Source organism: Anarhichas minor, unplaced genomic scaffold (genome assembly GCF_050575085.1).
Source record: "Anarhichas minor isolate MPS153535 unplaced genomic scaffold, ASM5057508v1 ptg000028l, whole genome shotgun sequence".
Lineage (NCBI taxonomy): Eukaryota > Metazoa > Chordata > Actinopteri > Perciformes > Anarhichadidae > Anarhichas > Anarhichas minor.
Genome location: NW_027466474.1, coordinates 7,293,339 through 7,317,722, shown reverse-complemented (window position 1 = coordinate 7,317,722; position 24,384 = coordinate 7,293,339). Strand labels below are relative to the sequence as shown.

General features: G+C 40.1%; 1 protein-coding gene across 1 annotated transcript in view; it reads right to left on the bottom strand.

Moving 5' to 3' along the window:
* Positions 1–337: 337 nt before the first annotated feature.
* Positions 338–24,384, bottom strand: part of pcdh11 (protocadherin 11) — a 73,627-nt gene continuing 49,580 nt past the window's right edge. Inside the window, exon 6 of the mRNA XM_076103634.1 lies at positions 338–547. Coding sequence (XP_075959749.1) covers positions 338–547 — 210 coding nt within the window. The remainder of the gene's footprint in view (positions 548–24,384) is intronic.

The following is a 24,384-nucleotide window of genomic DNA, read 5'->3' as shown; positions in this document are numbered from 1 at the left end:
ATGCAGCCTTCCGTCTTGGTTGACTTCTTGTGCAACAAAACTGTTGTCCTACTCATCGCAAAAAAAAAACAGCAGGTATAGCAAAGCAACTTTTCTGTGTATCTAGTTTGTTAGTAGTTTTTTTTTTTACCAGAACGTGGTACCTTGTTAAATGTTTGCAAGGATGTCTTGTTTCTATGACAATCCCAGCTGTAATCTCAGTGAATTATTTTACTGTCTGAAAACACAGATGGTCACTTGTAAACTATATTATGGAGAGTCAGCCTAAAAAAATCACAACAAAATGATAAAAAATAAAACGTAAAAATATCAGATTTGCCTGCTGTCTGAGCAAAATTCAGTACTCACTAGATTCGGGGTCTGAGTTTCCATCTCCCTCGGTGCGGCTGTTTGGTGACGTTTGCTCATAGTACTCCTCCTGGGGGAAACTGAGGGGAAGAGGTTGGGTGGTGCTGGCTGTGCTGCTAGGCTCCGGGTCTCCCAGCCCGCTGTCGCTGCAACTCTCTTGGGAACCGTCTGGAAGATGGAACGTCACACGGCGCTGGGTCTGGAGCACACCAACAAACAAGGGATGTTCTGTTAGAAACTGTTGGAAAAAAGTGGGAGGAAAAAAAAAAAAGAATTAAAGATAGGAAAGTGCTCAAGTCGGTTAGGTGCAAATAGCATTGTTGTCTACGGATCCCTGGGTGCTTGTCTCTGCCATGCTATATATATGCATTCGGGTGTAAATAGCCACATTGGCGAATAACCAATTTCTTAAGTCAGTTTGTGTGTTGACCATGCATTTATCGTGTGTAATTCTGCGCTGCAGCAACATTAGAGGCTCAGGTTAAGTGCACTGGAAGTCAGGTGAAAAAGTATAAAGAGCGAGAAAGTCCGCGTAGGGAAAAGGTGGATGAATGGGTTAAACAAACACGTGACTTTTACCCAGGAGGCCATTTGCTCGTGTCCTGTGTGACTCCAATTGTCAACTGACTTACTACTAACAACCTTGTTAAAAACCCAATGTCATAATCAATTCAATGTTCGACCCTTGACCTCAGTTATTGCTACACTGTCTTTCTATCAAAATTGACCACCAGAGAGAGGTATCTAAAATTACATATTATTCCAGGGATGAATGCACATTGGTAGTATCCTTTACAGGTATTCTCTCTGCTCCTAAAGAGAGACTTGATACACCGACACTGACAAACAAAGACTATTAATATGAGTGGTGACAACAATGCTCATTAAAAGACTAATTGAAACAGAGACCTCATAACCCAAAAATAATTTCTGCTCTTATGAGTTTAGTGAATTACTTTTCAGATAATAAACTGACTAAAAGGTTTATAATTGAGACTTTTTGTCCTGTGACTAGATAGGATGTGTATTAAGAGGTTGAACTATGTCCTAGTTTTGCTTCTCACCCAGTTTAGACACAAACGAAGTGGGAATGCGTGTGAAGGCTGAGACTTTGATTTGTAAAGTCTTGGGGATCACAGGAGTGTGGGCATTTTCTTGTGAAAGGTGCAGGCCTCTTTGATTTCTCTGGTGGTTTACAAAAGTTCACGTTGCGACCTTTCTTTGGAGCTAAAAAAAGAAAACACATCCTGTGTGTGCAGTGATGTCTGCTAACAGGTAAGCGATTCCTCCAGAGAACACGCCATAAACTTACAATAATTCACATGGTAAGGCACAGTGGGCAATCTGTACTGGAGATACCAGGAGTGAGGCGATCTGACTTGGCTTTGAGGCTGTAAAATTGTAAAATTGTCACTGTGAAATATACCTTAGCTTGAATTCATGTCTTCACATGACTCCCTGAGTAGCATCATACTGCATCACAACGTATAGGACGATAAAAAACATAAAACTTAATTACACCCTCAGCTGCGGTTTTTGCTGTGAATTTTATTCATCCCATTATTCAAGCTGATAAGAGATTTATTTTTTCAAGAGCAAATAGAACTGGAGCACAAATTACTATCTTGATTTCTTCATCACAGTAGCAACAAGAGCAATACGTGTGTCCTGAATTAAAAACATCATAAACACATGCTCCCTTATGCTCAGGAGGAGGCGATGTCTCTGTGCGATCATATTTGTGTCCTTAGCCACTATAGTGCGTAGATAAGCGCGTATTGTTCTTTGATAAGACTGAATCAGGCTTGGAAAATAGGAGAGAGGGAGAGTGAAATAAAGTCTGGCACTAATGAAGGACACACTGCCAAAAAGCAAGTGCACAAAAAGCTTAATTTAAAAACTATCAGAGAGGGTTGACTAACCTAAATCCACACAATTAGTAGCCTGAAAGCACAACTGAATGGTTTTCAATGCTGTGATGTTGAAACAGCTAGTTAAATATTCTATTTACTTGATTCATCTAGATCCTGAGGCCACAAATAGCTGTGTGTGTGTGTGTGTGTGTGTGTGTGTGTGTGTGTATGCTAGTAAGACATAATAAATAAGAGTGTAAAAGGGGCGTAGAGTCAAAGACAAACAAAAATAAATGCACAACCTTCAACACTTGTGAGATAACAACTCCAAAACAGAAGCTTTTTGTTGCTGTTGTTTGTATTAGGAGAATAAGAAAGAAAACATGCACCGCACTTATTTCTAAAAACATACAAATATATGATGCGGGACTCCTTGAAATGTATCTTGTTTTTACCGCATGTGTTGTGACACCTTCTGTTGCCAAATTATGAGGTGTATTTATACGGTTCCATATAGAGAGGAATGTTTTCCCCCACTCCTCGTGCGCTTTTATTCATTTTCTGAGACAGAGATGAATACCTTGCTGGCAAATTCATATAATGTGTGCCATGTTTGCCCACGCTTTCAAGTAGTCTACATATCTACTTTTTCTCAAACGGCGTTGGCAGCTGTTTCTCAATTTACTGGAGGATGCACGCAAAAAGCAATGTCCAGGTTCCAGCAAAAGAAAGAGCCCACTTATGAAAGGTTGGCAGCTCTACAAAAAGCATGATTCCTCTCCACATGACTCTAATTATTGGAAACTTGCTCCAACAATGGCATCCAAAATCTATTAGAACAAACAGCTGTCCGTGACAATTAGGACATAATCATTTTGCATAAGGGAGTATCTTCATTTTTAGACGGCTGTTTATTCAAGCCCATTCAAGTTGCTGCCAGATGTTAAGAAAAGTCTAATTTGATTTCACGACGCACTCAGTACTAAGTCGTATAGAGCTACAATATTAATTACAATTAAATACCATTAATTGGTCTTAAATAAATAAAAGTTTTGAATGACTAATGTGAATTTAACATTATGTTGAAAGATAAACATGACAAACAAACACAAACATTCACCGAGGAGTCAAGGGGAGTGTTTTGCTAAGCATTATCACTTATTTGAAGAAGCTGCCAGAAATCCATAAAGCAAAGACAAGCTGCGGTAAGAGATATCAAGACCAAACAAAGCCCGTTCAGCCAGATAAAACACTGCCTTGAGAAGTATGTACACAGCGATAAAATTAACAGAAGAGATGCATGCCAGGTTCTGCCATACAACATGCAAGCCAATCCAAAACCCTCCCTCTGGGAAGCATCCAGACAATAAGCAGATAGGGCTGGATTCACAGGTTACCGGATTAGAAGTCCGTTATTCTTAGATATAGAGGGAGGAGAGGCCAGGTGGCCGCAACCTTTTCCTTTGGTAGGCCACAGCTCTTTCGGTTGTATTGTACATTTCCCCCAACTAAAGCTCTCTAGAAATAGCAAGAAGTCAGTGCTGCACAGAGAAGGACTTGGCTGACAACCACCTCACTTTGAGTGATAAACAGGGACCACTTAGGAGTGAATCAGGGGAGATTGGCGCTGCCATTTCAGATAAAGATCAGCTTGCGGGCACACCTAGACCTGCATAAATCTGTTCAGAGGAGATGGTGATTTGTCATGTTGCACATGTCTTATGTGTAGGAAATAAATAAAATATAAAAAACAACAGCAATGTTACGGTATTTATCCCAAAAAAATGCTGTCCTTCTGCATAATGCCAAGATCGTGCATCATCCACTCAACTGTTAGTGATTTTACTTTGCGTGTGCGTCCTTTTGTTTTTGAACATGCTGTTCCAGCTCAGCCTATTCCGTTTGAGGTGATGTGCCACTGTGTGTGAAATGATGAGTTAGCGGGAACACTCAAGAAGGAGGTGATTGTAGCAAGTGGGTTGAGAGATTACTGGGTGATTTTTGACAAATCAAATTCTAACATTTCCAACCATTATTGAGTCATATGCTATGGTGATCTTCTCAGTATTAGTAATATGTTCCAGTCTGAGCAAAGCAGGGTCTTACACTGAACTGTGATGTTCCCCTGAGAACGAAAACACTTTCATAATGTGTAGTCATATGTTACCAATTGAGAAGGTTTGAACAGCATGCTATTGTGCAGTCCTGCTCTTATTGACCAAAGACTCGTGAACTCTGTGCCTGTGTGCGGACATGAGCTGCAAGATAAAGAGAGGACCTGAAACACTGAAAAGATAAGAGATGGTATGACGGTCACATGCCACAACACAATTGAGTTTAATGTTAGTGGCATTTTGTAAGGAAGTGGGAAATGCCCTCTAGAGCTGAGTTGAATATTTCACGTGAACGAGCAACAATACAGGCAATTGAAAGTAAAGACATTTTTGCTCAAAGCAAAACGTAACAGAAGGGTTATGTATGCAAGGACCCAAGGGAGTGCCAATGTCGAATATGGTGCAATTCGTTCACATGACATGTTCAATAATAATAAACTTTGAATAAACAAGCGAACAGGGCTCTGTGAAGTAGTGGGGGCGGGGCTTCAGGGCTCTGCGGACTGAGTAGAGGATGTTAGACCGCAGCTCATTGACTGCAGTTCACTCTACAACCAAACTCTTCTTCACTTCTCTGGAGTCAATACGAGCGGATAGCCAACTGAAAGCAGAAGCGAACCAGAGAGTGTTTCACCAGTGTTTCTGACCATCAGCATGCTGCAACTTGGGTGTGTTTTTCCCCCGTGAGCAAGACTAGATTTCCCTGGTGTAAGACACTAATAACGTTACCGCCACCAAAATACCTCTGCTAATTGAGTCCATGCTCTACTTTATAACCGCGGTGATTATGTCAAAGTAAGCGAACCTCCACCACGTGTGTCTCTGCTATGTTTCTGGCTATACTTTTCACCATTTCTCCAACTGGGAATGTTGGTATTGGGAAGGGTAGAAAAAGTACCCCAAAAAAAATTCTGAATTCTGCTGCACATTAAACTTACTTCTGTTCAAGATGCTTTCAATTCTAATATAATGCAAATCAGTTTAATGAATAATAATGCATTATATTTTAATTGTTATATGTTTTGAGTCAAATCTGAATCGGCAACATAACCAGTAAAGAAATGTTGTCATGTAAAGTACACAGTAAGAAGGGCTACCCCCTCTTTCGGTTGTTTTGGTCAATCAATATGTCATATTTTTAATGCTTTATCATCGTGAACAACTTATTTACAAGAAACGTATGAGCACAAGATTTAGAGTGGTGCTTTTTTATATTTAATTGATTTGGTCTCGGAAAGCCTATTTTCTGAGGGCTTGCTGGGCCCTATTGAAAGTTATTTCGGGGCACAATGACAGTATGGTAATTCAATATTTGTAATATCTAAAGATCATAATAAATCTATAACTGTTTGGGGCCATTTTAGCTGTGCCCTGAGGCAGTTGCCTACCTTGCCTCACGGTAAAGGTTGCCCCTGGAGTTTTTTCCCCGTGAATCTGTGTATTTCTCTGTTGTTTCTCACCTTGAGAGGCCGCGACTTGGGTGTGTGCCGCAACTATGATTGACAGGTGTATTGCTCGGTTAAATTGTTTGTATGAGCGGTATTTGAGAAAACTGCAACCAGCTACACCACATTCCAAGCATTCTGCCGGTTCTGAGCAAGCATATTTTAAACGGGCGCTGCACTAGTACCAATACAATACTACAAGGATGGAAGAATCCATGCAAAAATATGGTCATGACAGTGACTTAGCAACTTTACAGAAAAATATTTAAAAAAGAACAAGTGGAGTCATGAACAACATTAATAGATGAATCACCGCTATTGGATGAAAACCTTGCATCTATATCATATTATAGATATTCTGTTTTTAAGACATAAAAATGTTTTTATGGTTTATAACGTTTACTAACGTTAACATAGGTGTAATTTGTGTAAAATATGGTAATAAACGTCATGCTTATGGAAATGTACATGCAAGAAGGAGCAGAGAACAGACTTACGTTCACAGAGGTTATCTTGCCAAGTTGACAGGCCTCCTGCAAAGACAAAAAGACATTTCACATCACTGTCCGACTGTAACTCTACAGAGCATTTACTATGGAAATGTGTGTGTGCGTGTGTGTGTGTGTGTGTGTGTGTGTGTGTGTGTGAGTGTGTGTGTGTGAGAGAAACCAACAAAGGAAACTACACTGGGAACTTTCCAGTCTTCGTAAAGTCAGTCAGAGTTCACAATTGACAGCCTCATAGATTTTGTGGTTTAAAGGCTTTTTTTAAGTTGGAATTGAGATTTAGGATACATATTGATTTCTTCCACAGAACCAGAGTTTTTTGAAGCATATTTCCGTGCTCAGTTGGCACGCCAACACACCGGGCTGCAGAGTACACACCCTCTCCCCAGAAATGTAAAGAATAGGGCAAACCTGACATCCTGACAACACAAGCCATACAACTGACACTTTGATAAAGATGTTTTCTCGGCATGTCAGGCAGGAAAGTGAAAAGAATATCAAATGAAGCATCAAAAATTAACAATAAACAGCGACAAGCTTCTAAATTGGGAACAAAAGACAACTGCAAGCCTGCAAAATAGCATCCTCTCTCTGGGGACTGAGATAACTCACAGAGAGATAAGAGTATTTAATTTTTAATCACCAATTTTGTTTTCTTTGTACTGTGTATAATAATCTACATGACTTGATTTTCAAAGAAAATAAAAGAAATTTGGCACTGAGGAGCCACTTAGACAGGGAGAATCAGAAAGGACTGCTGGGGTAGAATGGTAAGACAATGAACAGGAAACGCATTCATGTCAACAGATTATCCCACTATAATTGTTCACCCAGAGATGCTGCTAACTGAGCAATAGAGCCGTACACCCAAAGCTATTCATCAAAACAAAATGGAGCTTCATGGTGGACAACTGAACGAAATGGTCTCCAAACTTCTGACAAATAACGGCACAGTAAAACCATTGTATTGTAGATTATTTATAATAAGTCATGTTTCGAGTTGGAGAAGGGCATATGTAACAAATGTATACAGGTCAACATAAAATCATGGCATTGCCATGAGGTATCTAGTCAAACTAGAGTGAATATTGTTGAATACCGTTGAATTTTTCCGCTCTGTTCTGCTCTGAGTTGTGGCTGTTACTTAACAACAACAACTTCATGTTATGACCAACCTCAAACATGTCACAGTAGAAGGGCTGTTTTCAGCTAAATAGCTCTGATCAACTGCCTAACCAGTACCTAATGGGGAGAAAAGTCAGCAACCTACTGGTGAACATAGTGGAGCATTTAGCAGCTAAAGAGCCAAGATATTTCCCACAGCAGTTGGTGGAGACCAAAAGCGAGCCAACAGTAGGGTAAACATTGGACTTGCATTTGCCAGGTGGAGAGAAACGTGACTCCTAATGAATGACAATGTTGCATTGCTTTTTGTCAGCTGGATGTAAAACTAGGCAACTGTTTCCTAGCAATAAGAACTTCATAACAAGTCAGTATTTAATTTTCAGCTTGCTGTGCTGTGCCCATGTTGAAAAATGTAAGGTTTATTGTCTGAAATAGGTGATGTAAAATAATATTATATCATTTAGCACAAAAGGTGATGTTTCAAAGTCATTAGTTAACCTTTTTTGTTGCTAGCTGAACTGTCCTGCTATAAGGCCCCTGTTCATTGGGTGGTCCATTCATAACATATTATACTAAATCCATGAACTATGATCTCAAAAGTGCAGTTACCATAATCGTTAAGATTAGAAAGGATTGATATATACAATTACTGATGTCTGGATCACTTTCTATTTAATATGAGGCATGCAATTATTATGCAAAGATTATAATAAAATATAGACACAATCTACAGGAATTTTCTGCATATGGAAACATATATAGGTTATGTCTCTATTTGTCTTATAACCTTATAGCCTTGTCATAAACTGAGTATAATTCAACTACACCTACTGTATACTACACACATCAGTCTGACATTATGGCTGGAACATGCTACAGCACTAACCCCTATAGATTAATTGAAAGGGATAACGAATGTAAAATATTTCTTAAATAAATGTAATTTAAAAATGTTCTTTTCTTTTTTTTGCATAATTGAGCACACCAACATTTGTCAGGCCTCATTTGCATCCAGTGACTGGTCATTTAAAGCAGGATTTTACTTGAGGCTGCCATCAAGCAGTTGTTTCTTCTCCAAGTAATGTTTTATTCAACATCTCGTGACACATACTTCAAGATAGAGACCCTGCGAACCAATTAAATATATGATAATGTACATGAGGGATCTGAGAAGGTGACCTATGCTTGTCTCATACTTGGATGACATTCGAAATAGCAGTTGTACATCTGATTGCTGGAGACCATAAATGTATGAGTTTTCTTTTTTCCTCCTCAGTATGGGTTGGTCATTGACCTTCTCTCTTTATGTACGCCTCTCAAACTAGCGGTTTTAAAGCACCCACATGCATGCCTGGGAGAGAGAGCTATGCTTAAGATAAGTGCATTTGTTGGTGAACCACATCAAAGTAGAGAGGGATGACTTTGTGAGCAGAGGCAGTGGAGCTCGAAACCGAGCCTTTGATCACCCCAGGCACTCTGATCATTAAAATATTGGATAAATAATTGATTAAAAACACCAGACCTTATTGTGCTACGTTTCTGTATCCAACTCAATCCCAATTTTGAGACACAGTCGCTGCACAATGAAGGTACATAGGTAGGAGCATTTAAAATACTATAACACCGTATGGCATGCTTTCACACCACACGCAAATATTTACTTTTGTACATGTAAAGCACTGTCTATCTGTTCCCGAGCACTGAGTTACAGTATGAACTGGAGACAGGTTGGAGGGCTGTCTTCTCCAGTGAGAATCTGAACTATGGCACAGAGGTAAAAGGAAAGGGTTATAGTCTGAAGGTAGGTGAGAGTGCATTCCAGCTGTGCATAGGTTGCTGGAGGGTAGCTAATATTATATCTACGGTGAAGCCTGCAGTGTGCAAAAAAAAAAAAGACAATGAGCCCACTGTGTGTATACCAGGGATATTAAAAAGAGAATTTCCCATCATCTTTTGAACATCCGCTAGTAAATCTCCCTCAGTACATTTAGAGTATAAAAATGAATCTAAATGAATCTAGATTTCTAACTTAGAACAACAGGCCAAAGAGTTCTGCATGTATTACTTTAAATGCCTCTTTAAAAGCAGCATGAGAGCTAAGCAACATCTTTTACATAACTATTGGGTTGCCAACATAAGCACAGTTGGTAGTTATTAATTGCATTAGTGGGCTTGTGTTTCATTTCAAAATTCCTGTACTGTGATATCAGAGCAATAAAAGATGGAGCTAACAGGAAAGCTTGCTCGTTACAAGTAATGATGGGGGGGGGGCAACAGCAAACACAGCAAACCTATTTACTTTAAGTGATAAGTGACAATTCTTGGAGAGCTGTCTCACATGTACCTTAAAACACATAGCAAATCAAATAACTACTATGTCGATTTCCTTGTTATTTCCATTTCTTTGATCGTTTTTCCCCTTAACCTCTGTGAGCTTGATGACACAGAGCCCCGTCAACTCGAGATAACTAAGGAATAACAATCAACTTCATATTCCTCGTGCTCAATTTCAGCAATTACGATGATAGGTGTCAAAATGATCAGTTGGCTTCACAAGGAAGGACGTATTCCACTACATTAATATCATATAGAAAATAAAAACCCAGCGCTTATACGTCCATACTAAATTGGCTGACCTCATCAATCTGTCAGGAATAGGACAGCATCACAGTACAAAGCTTTGTTGAGTTGTATCCATTAGCAGTAAGGTCAAAGTCTTAAAAAACGGTACCTGTAGACGCTTTGCTGCAGTTTGTGAAAAAATTAAAGAATGTATGATGTGATAACTTCAAGTTGGACTGAAAGCTTTGAAAAGACCCTCATCCCAGGGGTCCCCATGCTCCTAATAGTTTAACACTAATGAGATCTGCTGCTCCCATCTCCACAGCCTCCCACATTACAGTGTACTCCATAGTGTAAATACCTTTGAAGGTGGGGAGAAGCACAGAGTGAGGCAAAGAGACAGGAAGCATGCCAGCTAGCCATAGTCTCTTGAGCTGGCAAAGCTCGTCCTTGCGTATTTCACATTTGTTTTGACTGACTCAGGAGCTGTTCAATTCAGCTAGTCTTCCTGCATGAAGTCTGTGAAAATAATGGTCAGGCAGGACTTGTCAGGTCTCCTCTGTGTACCAGAAATGTCTGGGCAGTGCCACCGTCTATGACTTAAACTGTTTAGAGAAGGTGGGAGAAAAGCACCTGGCCTGCTATCAAGTGGTTATCCCTACGGGTGAGATGAACGTGGCTGGATTCATCAATAGAAGAAAAATGACAGCTTTGTCAGGTAGCCGTGTCACAGTCACATATGCACGCGTAATACAAATATCCACTATGGAAAACTTGGACGTGCTTGCCATCTGCTCGTGTGTGCACGCACAAGCGACGTGGATGTCTCAGCCAAGAAACAGTGGGCAGAGTTCAAGTTTGCATCCCTTATATTTCTGGCAAACGCAGCATGTCTTAGACAGCGTGATAAAACTGTTGCAAACAAAACACCTCCTCATCAAAAGGGGCTAATAAAGTCTTCAATATACTTAAGTGTAGGCTTAGATAAATACAATCCCCATTTCTCTCTGCATTGGTGTTCAGTTGTCCAAAGTGTATTGATGTACTTATTGACATTCAATAAAGGGGAACCCTCTCAGCAAACCACGCGAAGTGACGTAAATCCTGTACGCTTCATGATTGTGCACAAGGAGCAGCTTTCCTTTAACACAATTACTAGACGGCAATAACGTCGGAGTGTGTTCGAACCAATTTTGATTTACAAGTGGACAACATGTTGCCTTTTCATCAGCTTATTATTATTAAGTGGTCTGTATATGTGTGTTTTCCCTGGACAATCCCCCCCTCTTGCTTCACTCTAAGCGAGGTATTGATCCTTCCAGTCTACCGCCCCCTCCTAATTTCATTAGGCTAGCTGCTGTTAATTACTCCACACTCTAACCTTTTGCTGTTTCATTTGGACCGACAAATTGGGTGAATTAAAAAAAGGGGAGGTGGGAAGAGGAAAAGAGAGAAAGGAAGAAGAAAAGAAAAAAAGCAGCTCCCTGGCAGCTGTAGTGGTAGACCCCCTCCTCTCTCTGTGGCGCTTGTGTCAGAATCCCAAGCGGCGTAATAATTAAAAAAAGTTCATCAATTTTCTCTTTGCTCATCAAATTATGCAGAAGGAGGCTACTCCGGTAATTGTTGCAGAGGATTCATTTACGAAAGCCATACCAGCTAGATCTAGTATGGTTGTCTGGGGAGTTGGAGAATGTTGCCCTTTTCACTTCTTCATGTATTTGTAAAAGATTTCTCAGCTTCAAGCAGGCTGATCGTTAATACACACCTTATTCATGTATGCATATTTATTTACAAGGTTCATGTGGCAGACATAACTAACGACTAATTTTTGTTTTACACCCCGATTTACCGACAAACCAATTTGTCTTCTTCAGGAAGGTATTATGAGAGTGATGTGACACATCGCTGCAAAGTTATAATTAGACATGATTTAATACCTTGTGCCATGAGCTTACATGTGTGGTGCATGGCATCTAAAGCATACTTAAATGGCAGGGGAATGTAATTGATTAACCATATGAGACTGGAAATCAGATGATGAGGACGATGCTCTTAATCCATGTTAAATCAATATAGTCACTTCCTACACATCAAGGGATTATTCAGAGAAATTACTACCAGCTGTAATTGCTGATTTACAACACATCAGATCATTTCTGGCTTGGTGCATCAATGTGTTAATGCGTACATGCGAGTCAAAAACATTTCACTAGTGCTTTAATCACCTGCTTTAGAGTGGGACAATGTTTCAACATTGATACATTTCCAACCAAGTGAGTGACATTTATAGGATCTCCTGGATCCTTAATATGAGAGATGCCCTTTCCTCAAGGTTGAGTACAGTCTAGTTGAAAAGATCCTCCATGATGCAGAAGGAGCCATTCAGAGTACTCCCTTTGGCTGAGATAATAACTTCATCATAATTAGCTTGTGGTGCTCGGGAGTGTTGAATTGTCGGTTGCAGTGGGATCTGGGCTGATTTATTGCTTGATTTAATTACGTATCAAAATTCAATTAGACATGCTTTCAACCAAATTCAAAGTGAGTTTTGTCAAGCTGTCCCTTGAAATCCGGCGCAGCTTGAAAGACATTCTTCATAATGCAGTGACATCTAACTTAATAATTATCGCTTTCCAAAAATCACTAGTGCTAAAAGATGAAGATAGAAAAAAATAAAAATAAAAAATGCTCTGCCAGTTTTACTTGTTTCACATCTCAACATCGGCATCAAACAGCATCAAATAGTTAGAAACAGACCTTGATTCAGTGGCGATGTGAAGAGGGTTGCAGGTACTTTACCAAAAGAAGATACATGACAAAATGCTCTTTGAGGTTGACTCCGGCCGAGGAAGTGTCTGGCTTTCTTTACCCACATCACTCACTGCCTGCTCACCCCCTTTCGCGCAAGACTACATTAGGGAAAAAGAGGGGAGCTGTTTTGAATAAGTGCCACACCAGCCTCCAAGAGCTACATTGATCTTTACTACTATGCAAATTCCGGATGTCATGGTGCCTATGCTAAGAAGCCAAGGAAGGGAAGGACTATTTCAGCCGGAGGTCTTTGACTGAAGTGTAGTCCTTTACCAGGGTTGTAAATACACTCATTGACAATTTTATTAGGTACACCTTGGTATTACTGTGTGTGACACTTTTCGACCCTCAGAACCGCAACATTTTTATTTTGAGGCATTGATTCAACAAGATGCCAGAAATGTTCCATTGGGATGATGTATACCGACTTGACAGCGTAGTTTTTGCAGGTTTTCAGTGGCGCAAATTCTGTGAACATCCCACTTCACCTCATCCCAAAAGTGTTTTATTTGGCTGTGATCTGGGGACTGTGCAGGCCATTGGACTAAAGTAAAGTAATTTCCTGGAACCGTCTTCAAACAACGACACATTATCTTGCTAGAAAATCCCCTCGACAAAAAAACAGTAGCCTGTCAATATGAAGGGTTGCACCTGGTCAGCGACAATGTCGGCTGTATTTATAGAAGCAAAACTATCATAAGCACACCAAGTACTGGCACACATGAGGCCTTGTTCTGCTTTCATTCAAGCTCCTATTTGTTTCCTAGAATATCGAGTATTCATTGCATTGCTGAGATGAACATCTTGCCCTTCAATACCCTCAACAACACTAACATTACATCCTAGTTATGCTTAGCTAATGTCTTCGCATACTAGCAGGTGACGAATATAATATAAAGAGGGACAAAGTGGTCGTGGACAGATGGGTCAAACAGACCCGAATTTTCATCCATGAGGCCGCTGTTGATGTCTCATGTGAAATCAAATGGACGTTGAATCACATAACCTTATTTTTGTTAAATAACACCACCTGTGTAAGTTACATAACAAACAGTTATTTTATGTTTTTTACTTATTTTAACCCAAACCATGATCTTTGCCTGAACATAACATAAGTTCTGCACTGTTCCGGGGAATTGCCTTTTTAAGTACCCTGTTTAGAATTTATTTAAAAGTTTGTTTTTGTTTAATTTGCTTTTGGTTTTTCCCATTATTGTTTAGTTTTTTCACAACCTCGTCAAAACAAGCCTGAACTGCTTATGTGTGTTGTGTAAACTTCAAAATAAATATACACTGGACGAAGATTACTCCAGCCTCCATTTGCTAACAGAATAATCTGTTAAGTATGCTGTGGCTTGAAGAATACTTGATATGTATGGGCCTAATTGTGCAAAGAAAACATTTCCCACCACCATTAAAACTCAATCTCTGAAGAGTGGAGAAAGTTTCTCTTGCATCAATCTAATTTAAGCTCTATGGATCTCTCTTGTATCAACATCAGAGGGCGTTGTTGGTTTTAATGACCGTGTGTCTACACTGAAACTTCTGTAAAATGTCACGTTTATCCAGTCCAAAGGTCTTCCGTGTATCACAGTATGCAGATGTTCACACCACCTCATCACTGCAGCTTTTCTTTCGCTAAATAGGGCACTTTGTACAGAATCAGTAAAAAAAAAAAATAGAAAAAGTGTACTCAGCAGAGTGCAGATCTCCACCAGGTGTGTCCGCAGCGACCGCTGCTGTAATGTTTGATTGAATGAATACAAACCACAATTGTCTAACCCCTTGTCTTGACTGCAAGCGTATTAGTAGCTTTTTTCACTCGACCGCCTCACGCAACAGATACGCTCTCATGTTAATCTATGCAGCTGCCTGCACCGGCTCCGTTCAGCTAAACTGTAGTTCACTGTGTAGCGCTTCATATTTACTGTAACACTTCCTCTCACCAGAAATTGTCAGTCGTGCTGTGTTGTTAGCTCTGTTGGCCTAACACACTCTAGGACTCCCACCAGCTCTCTTCCTACCAACATAAGAAGTCGCGCTCCATTGTAGCCAGTGCTCGGTTTAGTTTGTAATTTGCTGAGCGATGGTTATACGTGCAAATGTATTATCTAATCGGGCAAATCGAGGGAGGAACAACTCGTAATCCGTAGCGGAAACAAGAGTTTAAACTGAAGCAGTTGCTGTGATCCCTACCGGATGGTTAAGAGCAGTGAGGAGTCAGCAGTCAAGGACGGTATCAAACAGAGATGCCCACTCACTCACGCACACGCAGAATTTAAAAGTTGTTGCATTTGACTGAAATTAAACTAGATATACTGTAGATGTCGGTGACACATGCGTGGAGCCTACAGGTTCAGCTGGACAGTAAGTGAACCTCTCAGCCTCGTCTGCAATTGCTGTCTGCTGCATAGTGAGTGAAAAAGGCTTGACGCAGTGTCTGGGGGAGTGAGCCCCATTAATGGGGAGGTACGTGTAATAAAGTGGCCACTAAGTGTATTGTCAAAGACGAAACATGGTGGAAACGAGAAAGCCCCTTGATGTGTCAAAACTTCAGTTTATCAAGATCTGCTAGTAACGTGAATTGTTCATCCGTTTGATCTCGCTCCCATTGAAACGCCTGACAGTTTCCTTCATTGAGACTGGCAGAGGCATTGTACATAGATTGTGATGTGCAATGACATACTGTATCACAGGCTTCATGATTGAAGCAAAGCCAGAATGTTTGTCACTCACTGACAAAACATAAGGCAAAATGATGATACTGATTAATGATTTGTTTTAGAACATTTATGGAAATGATCTCCCGAAAACTGGGAGTTGCTTCTGACTTTAATTTAAAAACAGAATTTATAGCCAAATGGTTAGCTATAATGGCTTTTAGCTCATTTCATCTGGGTTTCAAAATGTATTCACTGCCATTCTTCACATATCACCACAAGCATAAGGATTTTACAAAGAAGCTTGTTAAACAGTCCAACGACTGTGAACAAGCGGTAATACTACTTTATCAATGTCTGGAAGAATAATTGCCTTCTCTGTGCTGAATTGTTGATGGGTCTCACTTCAGAAAGACTGCGTTTGTTGCTATTTCGAGTTATATGTTACCTGACAATTGCAGTGAGATCAATTGTATTGTAAGAGATCAGATTTATCACAGAGAAAATTGCATTATGTGTGCATCTGGAATCTACTCTGCAACCATTTACTGTGGGTGGTAAGTCAGAACATCATTGCTGTTATATGTTTGCTGTATCTCAGTATACAATATAAGTAATACTCTTAGCCCTTATTATGTAATTCTACTTTACAAAGAGCGGTCATAGTATTTCTTATCATAGTTAAATGAAGAGACACACGAAGCCGATTCTAAAAGTTATACATGTATATATAAACTTAATTTGTGGGGCCTTTATTATTCCGTTATTTAACAGGCTAACCCTAACCAATCGGGTATTGGTAGCCACAGATTATACAAGTTCAACATACCTGAGAGACTACTAGCCCAGTTAGACTAACTATCATTGTTGCATGTGGAGGTGGTCATGGTTGGCATTCAGCTGTGTGAAAGAGAGAGGCTCATTAGAGAGCAGTGCCAGGTGAGTTGACTGGCACAGCTGGTGCTCGTTGTCTAATCATACTCTCCCTTTAAATGCAGTAAGGTGCTACCCCGTCGGGGTATCATGGACCGGAAACATTGTTTAGCTGAACTGTGAATTTGGAAGCGACTGGACCACGTGTGCCAGGAAAAACCAGGCAACCAGTGACGCACGCTCCAAGAGTTGTACATTTGTGTTAAAAGTGCGTGTGATCAGTCGAAAGAATAACAGTGCCGTTGTTGGCAGCAGTCTGTCATGTCTGTGAATGGGAGAACTCACGGTGACAGCAGTCTTGCCACATTTAATTTTAGCATCAGCAACGCTTTCTTCTTTGTACTTACCCCACCTCATAAGTGCATTTTGAGTGTTGCACGATGCCGTTTAGTGGAAACATGATTGTCAGGATTTTGTAAAAATAACTTGTGCAGTAATCATTTGCTCAACTATGGACAGACAAGATGTTGCACGACACTAAGGAAATGCTTACACAGCTACAAGTGAAATGTTGATTAAAAAGTTTTAAAAAAACAGATGGGCCTGTCATGGGCAGCCCGCTGCTCCCTATATACAGGGATGGGTCAAATGCAGAGACAAATTTCCCCCTTACCGGGATTAATATAGTATAATAAAATGAAAAAAATTGGCAAATAGAAATGATTAGTAAAAAAGAAGGCAACTGCCTATACAGAGAAAACACAAGTTGTTGCTTAATAACAGCAACATTGAACGCACCCAGCACACAAGAACTGGTTTGACTTTTCTGCTCCTGATAAAATATTTACAGTCAATATACTGAATATTTAGGAAGAGACTACATCTTCCACAGTCTCGGGTGAGACAAATGTCAAGTTTATGAATAGTTTGTCAGGTAATCTAACTATAAAGCAAGAAATATCTGTATGCGTGTGTCTGTATGTCCTCATATCTCAAGGACCGTTCACCCCATCTACTTCACACTTGGGTGTATATTGCTGGGGCTTTTTGTAGCAGCGGGGGAGGGGGCTGTTGCGGACTGAGTCGCAGGCAGATGGTGTAGGAAATTTGGGTTTGGAACTATGTTTTAGGAAATTATAATAGAAGTGTTTAATGATTCATAAATAAGAAATCATAATTAGAAGTGTCTTGGAATACATAATTAGAAGATTCATAATTGTAGAAGTGTTTTAGAATTTGTAGTTACAAGTGATTTGTAGTTAGAAGTGTATCTTAGTAGAATTTGTAGCACCTTTAGCTCTATGCTTGTGAAACTTGTGAAGGTTTTTGCCAAAAGTTGCAAATCTTTATCTTTATATAGAATGTTTACCATAGAAGTGTTAAGCCATAAAAGACAGTCATTGAATGTTTTAAACTGTAAAGAATAGTATGTTGGGAGTAAGGGACAGATAGATTTCTAGACAGGCAATTACAGGTCATACCCGTGCGAGGGTCCTGCGAGGAGGAGGAGCCAACTGGATTTAGCCAATAGGAACTACGGACATTATGGGAGGTTTTTTGAACTATGTAAGGCGGGGGATAAAGAAATTCCGGCCTCTTGCTCCTGTACCACTGGGTGGGTGGTAACGTTGTTCTGGGGTGAGCAGGTCATATTCGGTGTAACTGTAAAGCATGAGATGTATTAAATGCTTTGTTTATAATTGAAACCGGTTCTCTTTGTGTAAGCGGCAGGATTACATGAGGTTTCCCCACAGTCTAGAGGTTCCTTGAACCTAACAATGGGAGATTTAATTTAACCCAAACCACAATCTTTTCCTAAACCTAACCAAGTAGGTTTGTTGACTAAATGCAAGCACATTTCTGGAAGAAAGGGTTCTCTGGCAGAAAGCCCTTGAAGGCACACTTCTCACATGTGCCATCCGAAGCGGGCTGTCCACAGGGGGTCCTTTACAGGCCGCAGCTCATTGACTGCAGTTCACGTTGCAGTTGTGAACTGGATGCTGAATATACTAACGTTACAACTAAACTTTTCTCCCCGGAGTCAATGAGTAATGAGCTGTTTTTGACAACTTCCGGGGGGGCCAAGCAAGCGGCACGGTCTCCCAGCAGTCATTGCACTAGTTCATATGAATGTGAAAGCAAAGCAAGACGATTACTTAGTTGCAGTGAATCCTTGTCAGCATAAGCTCCCCAAATCTACATATTGTTGGCAGTTGTTGGAAGTTCCGCATTTCTAAGCACACAGTGAAAAGGCAGCTCAACTGCATAATATTCCCTTCTATGTTCGCTAATGGTGACTTATATGAACAGCATACATTTAATTGAATATTTTTCTGACAACTTCGTTCCAATACGTACTGTAACTGTCAACTCTTGCGTGGGAACACAGACAACCCTTCTTGCAAAGCCAGTGGCACAGACTTGGTAAAACATTGATAAAGCACAGAGACAAGGCTCACAGTCATATCCCCATTTGCTCCATGCATGTCTTCCTCAAATATGTTGATGTCAGTTTTTCTGGCAGTGCAGTCAGTTAAAAGTGTGCCACTGATGATATTCAAAAGCCACTGAGCACAGAGCTGTCTCTCTTCCCCTGCCTGCCTCACCCAATTGGGGTCCATCACCATCACCAAAACAAACTTTGTCTCACTGCCAGGGTAATTTTTGCTCCTCTTTCACCACTGAGTACCAGTCATATTAATATCTTTGTAGAAGGCAAATGTGTGCTCCAGGAGGCCAGTCCCATGTGCTTTTTTACCCCGAACCTCTTGCTGTTTCTCTGGCCACAGCCAAGGGCATTAACATATGTTCTAACAGTGCACAGTGCTACTCTGCATTGGTAAATGCCTTATTACAGCAAGACCCGCTCCGTGCTTTTCCACTGAATATCCATAAGTAGTAAAACACAGCCATATCTGCCCACTCAGAACAGTCGGGATGTGTCTCACGTGACAGGGGGGCTCCTTAAAATTTAGTCAGAGGCCATCTTTGTCAAATTGATATTCCTCCCACTCACAGTAATGGCGGGTGGTAATAATGACAAATAAAGGCAATATAGCTACTGCATGGTACACACTGAGCGTAATAAGGTCATCTGCTGGTTATGTTTCTTTTTTGCTCTCGTATTTATGCCTTTTTAGCATGCAGAGTCACATTCTCTCAGTATGACTTACATCTCCGAAGACTACGCCAGTGTGAAATATGCAAAGGCAGAGGGTGAGAAAAATATCCTGAGCAATGCAGCATGTTTTTGCCTAGAGAGCTTGCACGCTTGTAATCATTTCCAAACTTCAATTTCCTCTTATTATTCCATTTGTTTTGTTTTTCTACGTTTTTTCCCTTACTGTCTAATACAAGGCATTTCAAAGATCATGAAATCTGTGTCAAGAAATAAAAGCATAAGAACTGTATCCTTTAAAATGGGTGAGAAATTGGGAGATGACGCTCACTATGATCTAAACAGTCTCTTGGCAATGATCCACAAACTACTTTTGCACTGAAGAAAGCAAACAAAAAAATAATGAGGCACATGGAGACACCTCTCATAGTGCAGCAGAACATTTTTGACAAGGCATCATATGTTTGCAGTTACTTTAACTGATGCATGTATTAGTTATTTAAAAACATGAACAACCTCTTTAGTACATAAAACAGAGGTGATGACATTCAGGGAAGAGCTTGACATGTTAAGATGAATTATAAATGCAGCTTGATTAGCACAAAAAGTGTTGCTCGCATGAAGACAATAAATTGTGAAATTGGAGAACCGACGACACACCCACGCAATCTGCAAATGCAGCTTGCTGATAATTATGTTGATTGCTGCTCAAATATGGCTTTGGGTAGAATGTGTCTGCAGATATCAGCCGGCCATTGAGGTAGTTTCAGTTAGAATGCTCGCGGTCATTGGCCTCCCTCTGAGTTTTATTTTTCATTTCTAATTTGGGCAATCTTTGTTCCGTCTGCCAGAGACACAATTGTGCTGTGTTGATCTGAAGACATATTCTAAAAGAATGTGTTTCAAACACCACAGAGAACTTGTCTGATTCTTGCACAAATAACTGAGGGCTGGCATCCATGTCATCCCACAGCACTGCACTGATTTATAATGGTAGGGAGGGGAAAGTAAGAGGCCAGGATACATCACTGAAACATGAAGGTATTGAATAATACTTTGCTCATGAATAAAATCATTAAAATAAGCTCTTTTATGACTTGGACCATAAACGTGAATCTTAAGCGCTTTATGATTAATGCTTGATCTATAAATTAAAGGTTTTAGATGTTGAAGTTTTTTTAAAATGTATTTATTTTTGTTTTGGGTTATTTTTCATTGTATTCCCCTTTTGACGGGGCAGATCACCTGAGGACACAAGTTTTGTTTGCTTTAACTTTATCTCTTTCTTAGACAATCTAGTTCGGGTTGCACCACTGTGCAAACTAATGAAGCCTCAAAGGCTTCGCTTAAGTCATTAAACATGGAAATCTAACTACACAGTTTTCTTCTAATGGCAAACAATTGCATGATAACAACCTGGCCAAGAAAATCAATGTCAGTGAAAACTAATGTAGTTGCATTGTTAATGTTTTAGCCAGGAGGATTTCACACATACATATAACCTCTGTAACCTTGGCACAGTACATCTATTAGGTAGGTATGGTTCTTCCTTTTCATTCATTTAGAAGAAAGGATACAATATCATTGAAAAAAATATATTTTACAAGTGTAAAGGCATATACATCACAAAACATGCTTCTGTGGAATAATAGTCTTGGCGCACGGCTCCTCAATCTCAAAATCTGTTTTTTAATTAGAAGTCTTTTGGGCCTAAATTAAACAAAGCACTTTTATCTGTTGACATTTAATTGTCTACTCTTTACATCACAGATTGATGTTCCTTTATATCCTTGCCAATGTAACCGTCACATTTATTAAACGAAAAGACAGATACAATATTCGGAATACTCACTATTGCCAGTATAGTCCAATGTGCAACTCTTTTTTTTTTAATCTACAATGCAGTTAGGCAAATGTTTATACTACAAAAGCACAATTTCCAAAATACAACACGATTCAAAGTGATCCCCTATCCCTCTAGAACATTTATACAAATTAGGCTTGGTATGATGAATCTTAAATAACATTAATCGTATCCACATTTTTGAAAAAGACATGGGTTCAGTTAAAACTTCTTGCTAAACTTCTTTAATAGTAGGCTGGCCAAAATATTCTCACATTTAGACACTAAATGCCACTGCTATCCAACATTTAGAGGTGGAAATTACAAATCACTTCGGCAAATTTGAATAGTTTTGTTTAGTTGAGTATATAGATCTCTAGTCACTGACTATCGATGTAGTTGCTTTACTTTTTTTCTAATGCACTTCAGTTGGTACAAGAGAAGCAATCTTGTCTCTGTCAACAATACTTAAACACTTCGGTCTGCTACCGTCTGTCTTCAGTTCAGTAATAAATTCAATCTATTAGTGGGTCAAACTGTTCTGTTCACTACAAAACTAAGACTTCACAAGCACAGTTTATGAGATCAACAGATCAGCAGCCACCTACTTACGACAGACTCATCGCGACCTTTTCTTCTATTTTTGGTGTTCTGGCTGCAAGCGTACAACCCATTAAGGAAACGCTACAAGTGCTTTTATCATTCTAACCAGCTATTATTATTGTCTTGAAGGAACTCACCTTCTACCTGCATTCAGTGGATTAGGAGAGTGCTGAAGCTTGAAGTGCTAGCTTGGAACTCTTTTTTTCCAAAACTGGTTTTGTACTGTGCAAATCATGAGGTTACACAACACGTCATTTTTATAAATCGGCTTAGTTTAGCTGAATTGAATTTGGCTAAGACGAGAAGACCGCATACACAACCTCAAGACACAAAAACATAAGGAAACCTAAGCAAAAGATCATGTAGAACAGACCCTGCTACACTGACCTAAAAGAGTAACTGATGTTACAGGAAGTGTATTCACAGAAAGGTAGCTGACACAGCATCAGCCCATGTGAAAAATATCAAAATGACAAGAACCCATAAAGAATTACAAATACAAGGCCTATGTTCCATCTATGGATTAGTGTGTTTAGTCACTTTTTATGGTATAACTCAAACTATATGAACAGAGTTTACGTCTAATATTCCTCCCACTACTCGACACTACACAAACGGTGACAAATTGCTTTTGTCCCAAGCCTGTTTAATGAATGAACCAATCACGCATTAATGGCACAATCTACGGATGAGTGCTGCATGTTTGGAGACTTTCTCCATACCAGACGCAGTTGGCGAGTGCAGAATTGTCTGACATTGTAAAAATGTAATTACATTTGGTTTATGGATTCCAACACATGTAACATGTACTGCTTCAAGTTAAAGCTATACACCTTCCCTACTTGTATCACAGGTCATTATTATTTCACATGAAGAGCACCGAAGGTATATTTTGTCGCAGTAGGTCAAATGTGATAATGCTGCACTTTAGAAATGCACCTTGGAACACCTTCTGCAGCTTTTCTTCAGTCCATATGAACACCTCAATTAGGATCTCTGAAAGTCACATTTAGCCTGCCTTTAAAAATAATCCAAATCATTATTATAGACCCTGGGACTTAGCATTATCCACCGGTCAGGCTAAGATGCTTATACATTGGCAATCTATGGGACCAGGCAGCTGGACAGCAGTCCTGGAGCACACAATGACTTCCCATTAATGGGTTGCGGAGCATCGGGAGATCCCACCCTGAGCAGAGATTTCCATGTGGATGTGACCTATGGCACAGGGGTACCTGCCCCCAGCCATCTGCACTGATTTGACAAATTATTCTATATCAAAGGCTTCTGCACTGATTTGGGTGGTAATTGATTGGAAGAGAGGCCCTCAAATCCCTGATTGGTTTAGCGGGATGTTGGGGGGAGATATGCTGTAGCAAGTGAGAGGAGAGTAAAGAGAGAGAGAGAGAGAGTACAGTGCAGGAGATCTGGGAAATATAAAGAGCGTTGCCTCATTTGCACTCACACAATTTTGTGTGATATGCAATTTGTACACACAATATGCATGGCATATACTTTTTTTTTACAGAACCGCCTATGGCACGTCTGTTTCTGTTTCTTTTTCAAATGTAAGCGTCAGGATATCCAATTTGTTAGTGTGTCCATGAAGATGGGATTTCACCATTCCAAAAAAAGGAATCTGGTTAGAAATGGAATCTTATTGATTTGTTCCACATGGAGGTGTGGTCTGATGCAGATATATGAGCATGGCAAGCTGGCTGAGAGGGAGGCACGGATTATATATTCCTTCATCAATTTCCCCTGAATTTCTGACGCTATTAACCCTTGGTGTGGAAATCGTGTGACGAGAGCGATAATATCAAGCATGGCGGTTGGTCATTGTTGGTGATTCCTCTGAGGATTACCTCTACCTCGTAAATCAGAAGAGCACTGCATGAGAGCACACACATAGCAGTTAAACATGCTCTGTAATGACGGATATCATTTAGAGATTTATCAGTCAAATTACCACTATAATAAATGTGAATCCAATAATATTTATTGATACGGTGTTCCACATGTGGCCCTAAAACCCGTTTAAATATAAAGCTTGCACAATTTACAAGCTGTGACCAGTCCTTCAAGTTAGTCAAGTATACAGCATGGCATGTCGGATGTTCTGCAGATAAGCCAGGAGACTGCAGAGCCCTGTTAATGCAACTGTGACAGCGAAGCCACATACATATAGGCCTACCGTCTTTATTACACGGCAGGCTGGCTGCACCGCATACCTTTTGCCATTTGACACAGACATGCGGTGCTTGCTAGTGACAGATTCTGCAGAGTACTGGTCCCAGAGGTCACAAATGACCTTTTGGATTGGCTTTTTTTTCAGTCACAAAGAATTATTTGTTTGACGATGGCCACCAATGCAACCCCGGGCACTCTGATGGAGCCGTGGGTTGTCGCTGCTTGTCTTTTGAGATCACATTTGCCTCGTATGAATTCTGCGTGTCTGTGTGTGTGTGTGTGTAAGACGGGTTGAGTGAGTGAATGTGTGTGTCTGCGCGCTTGCATAGGCAA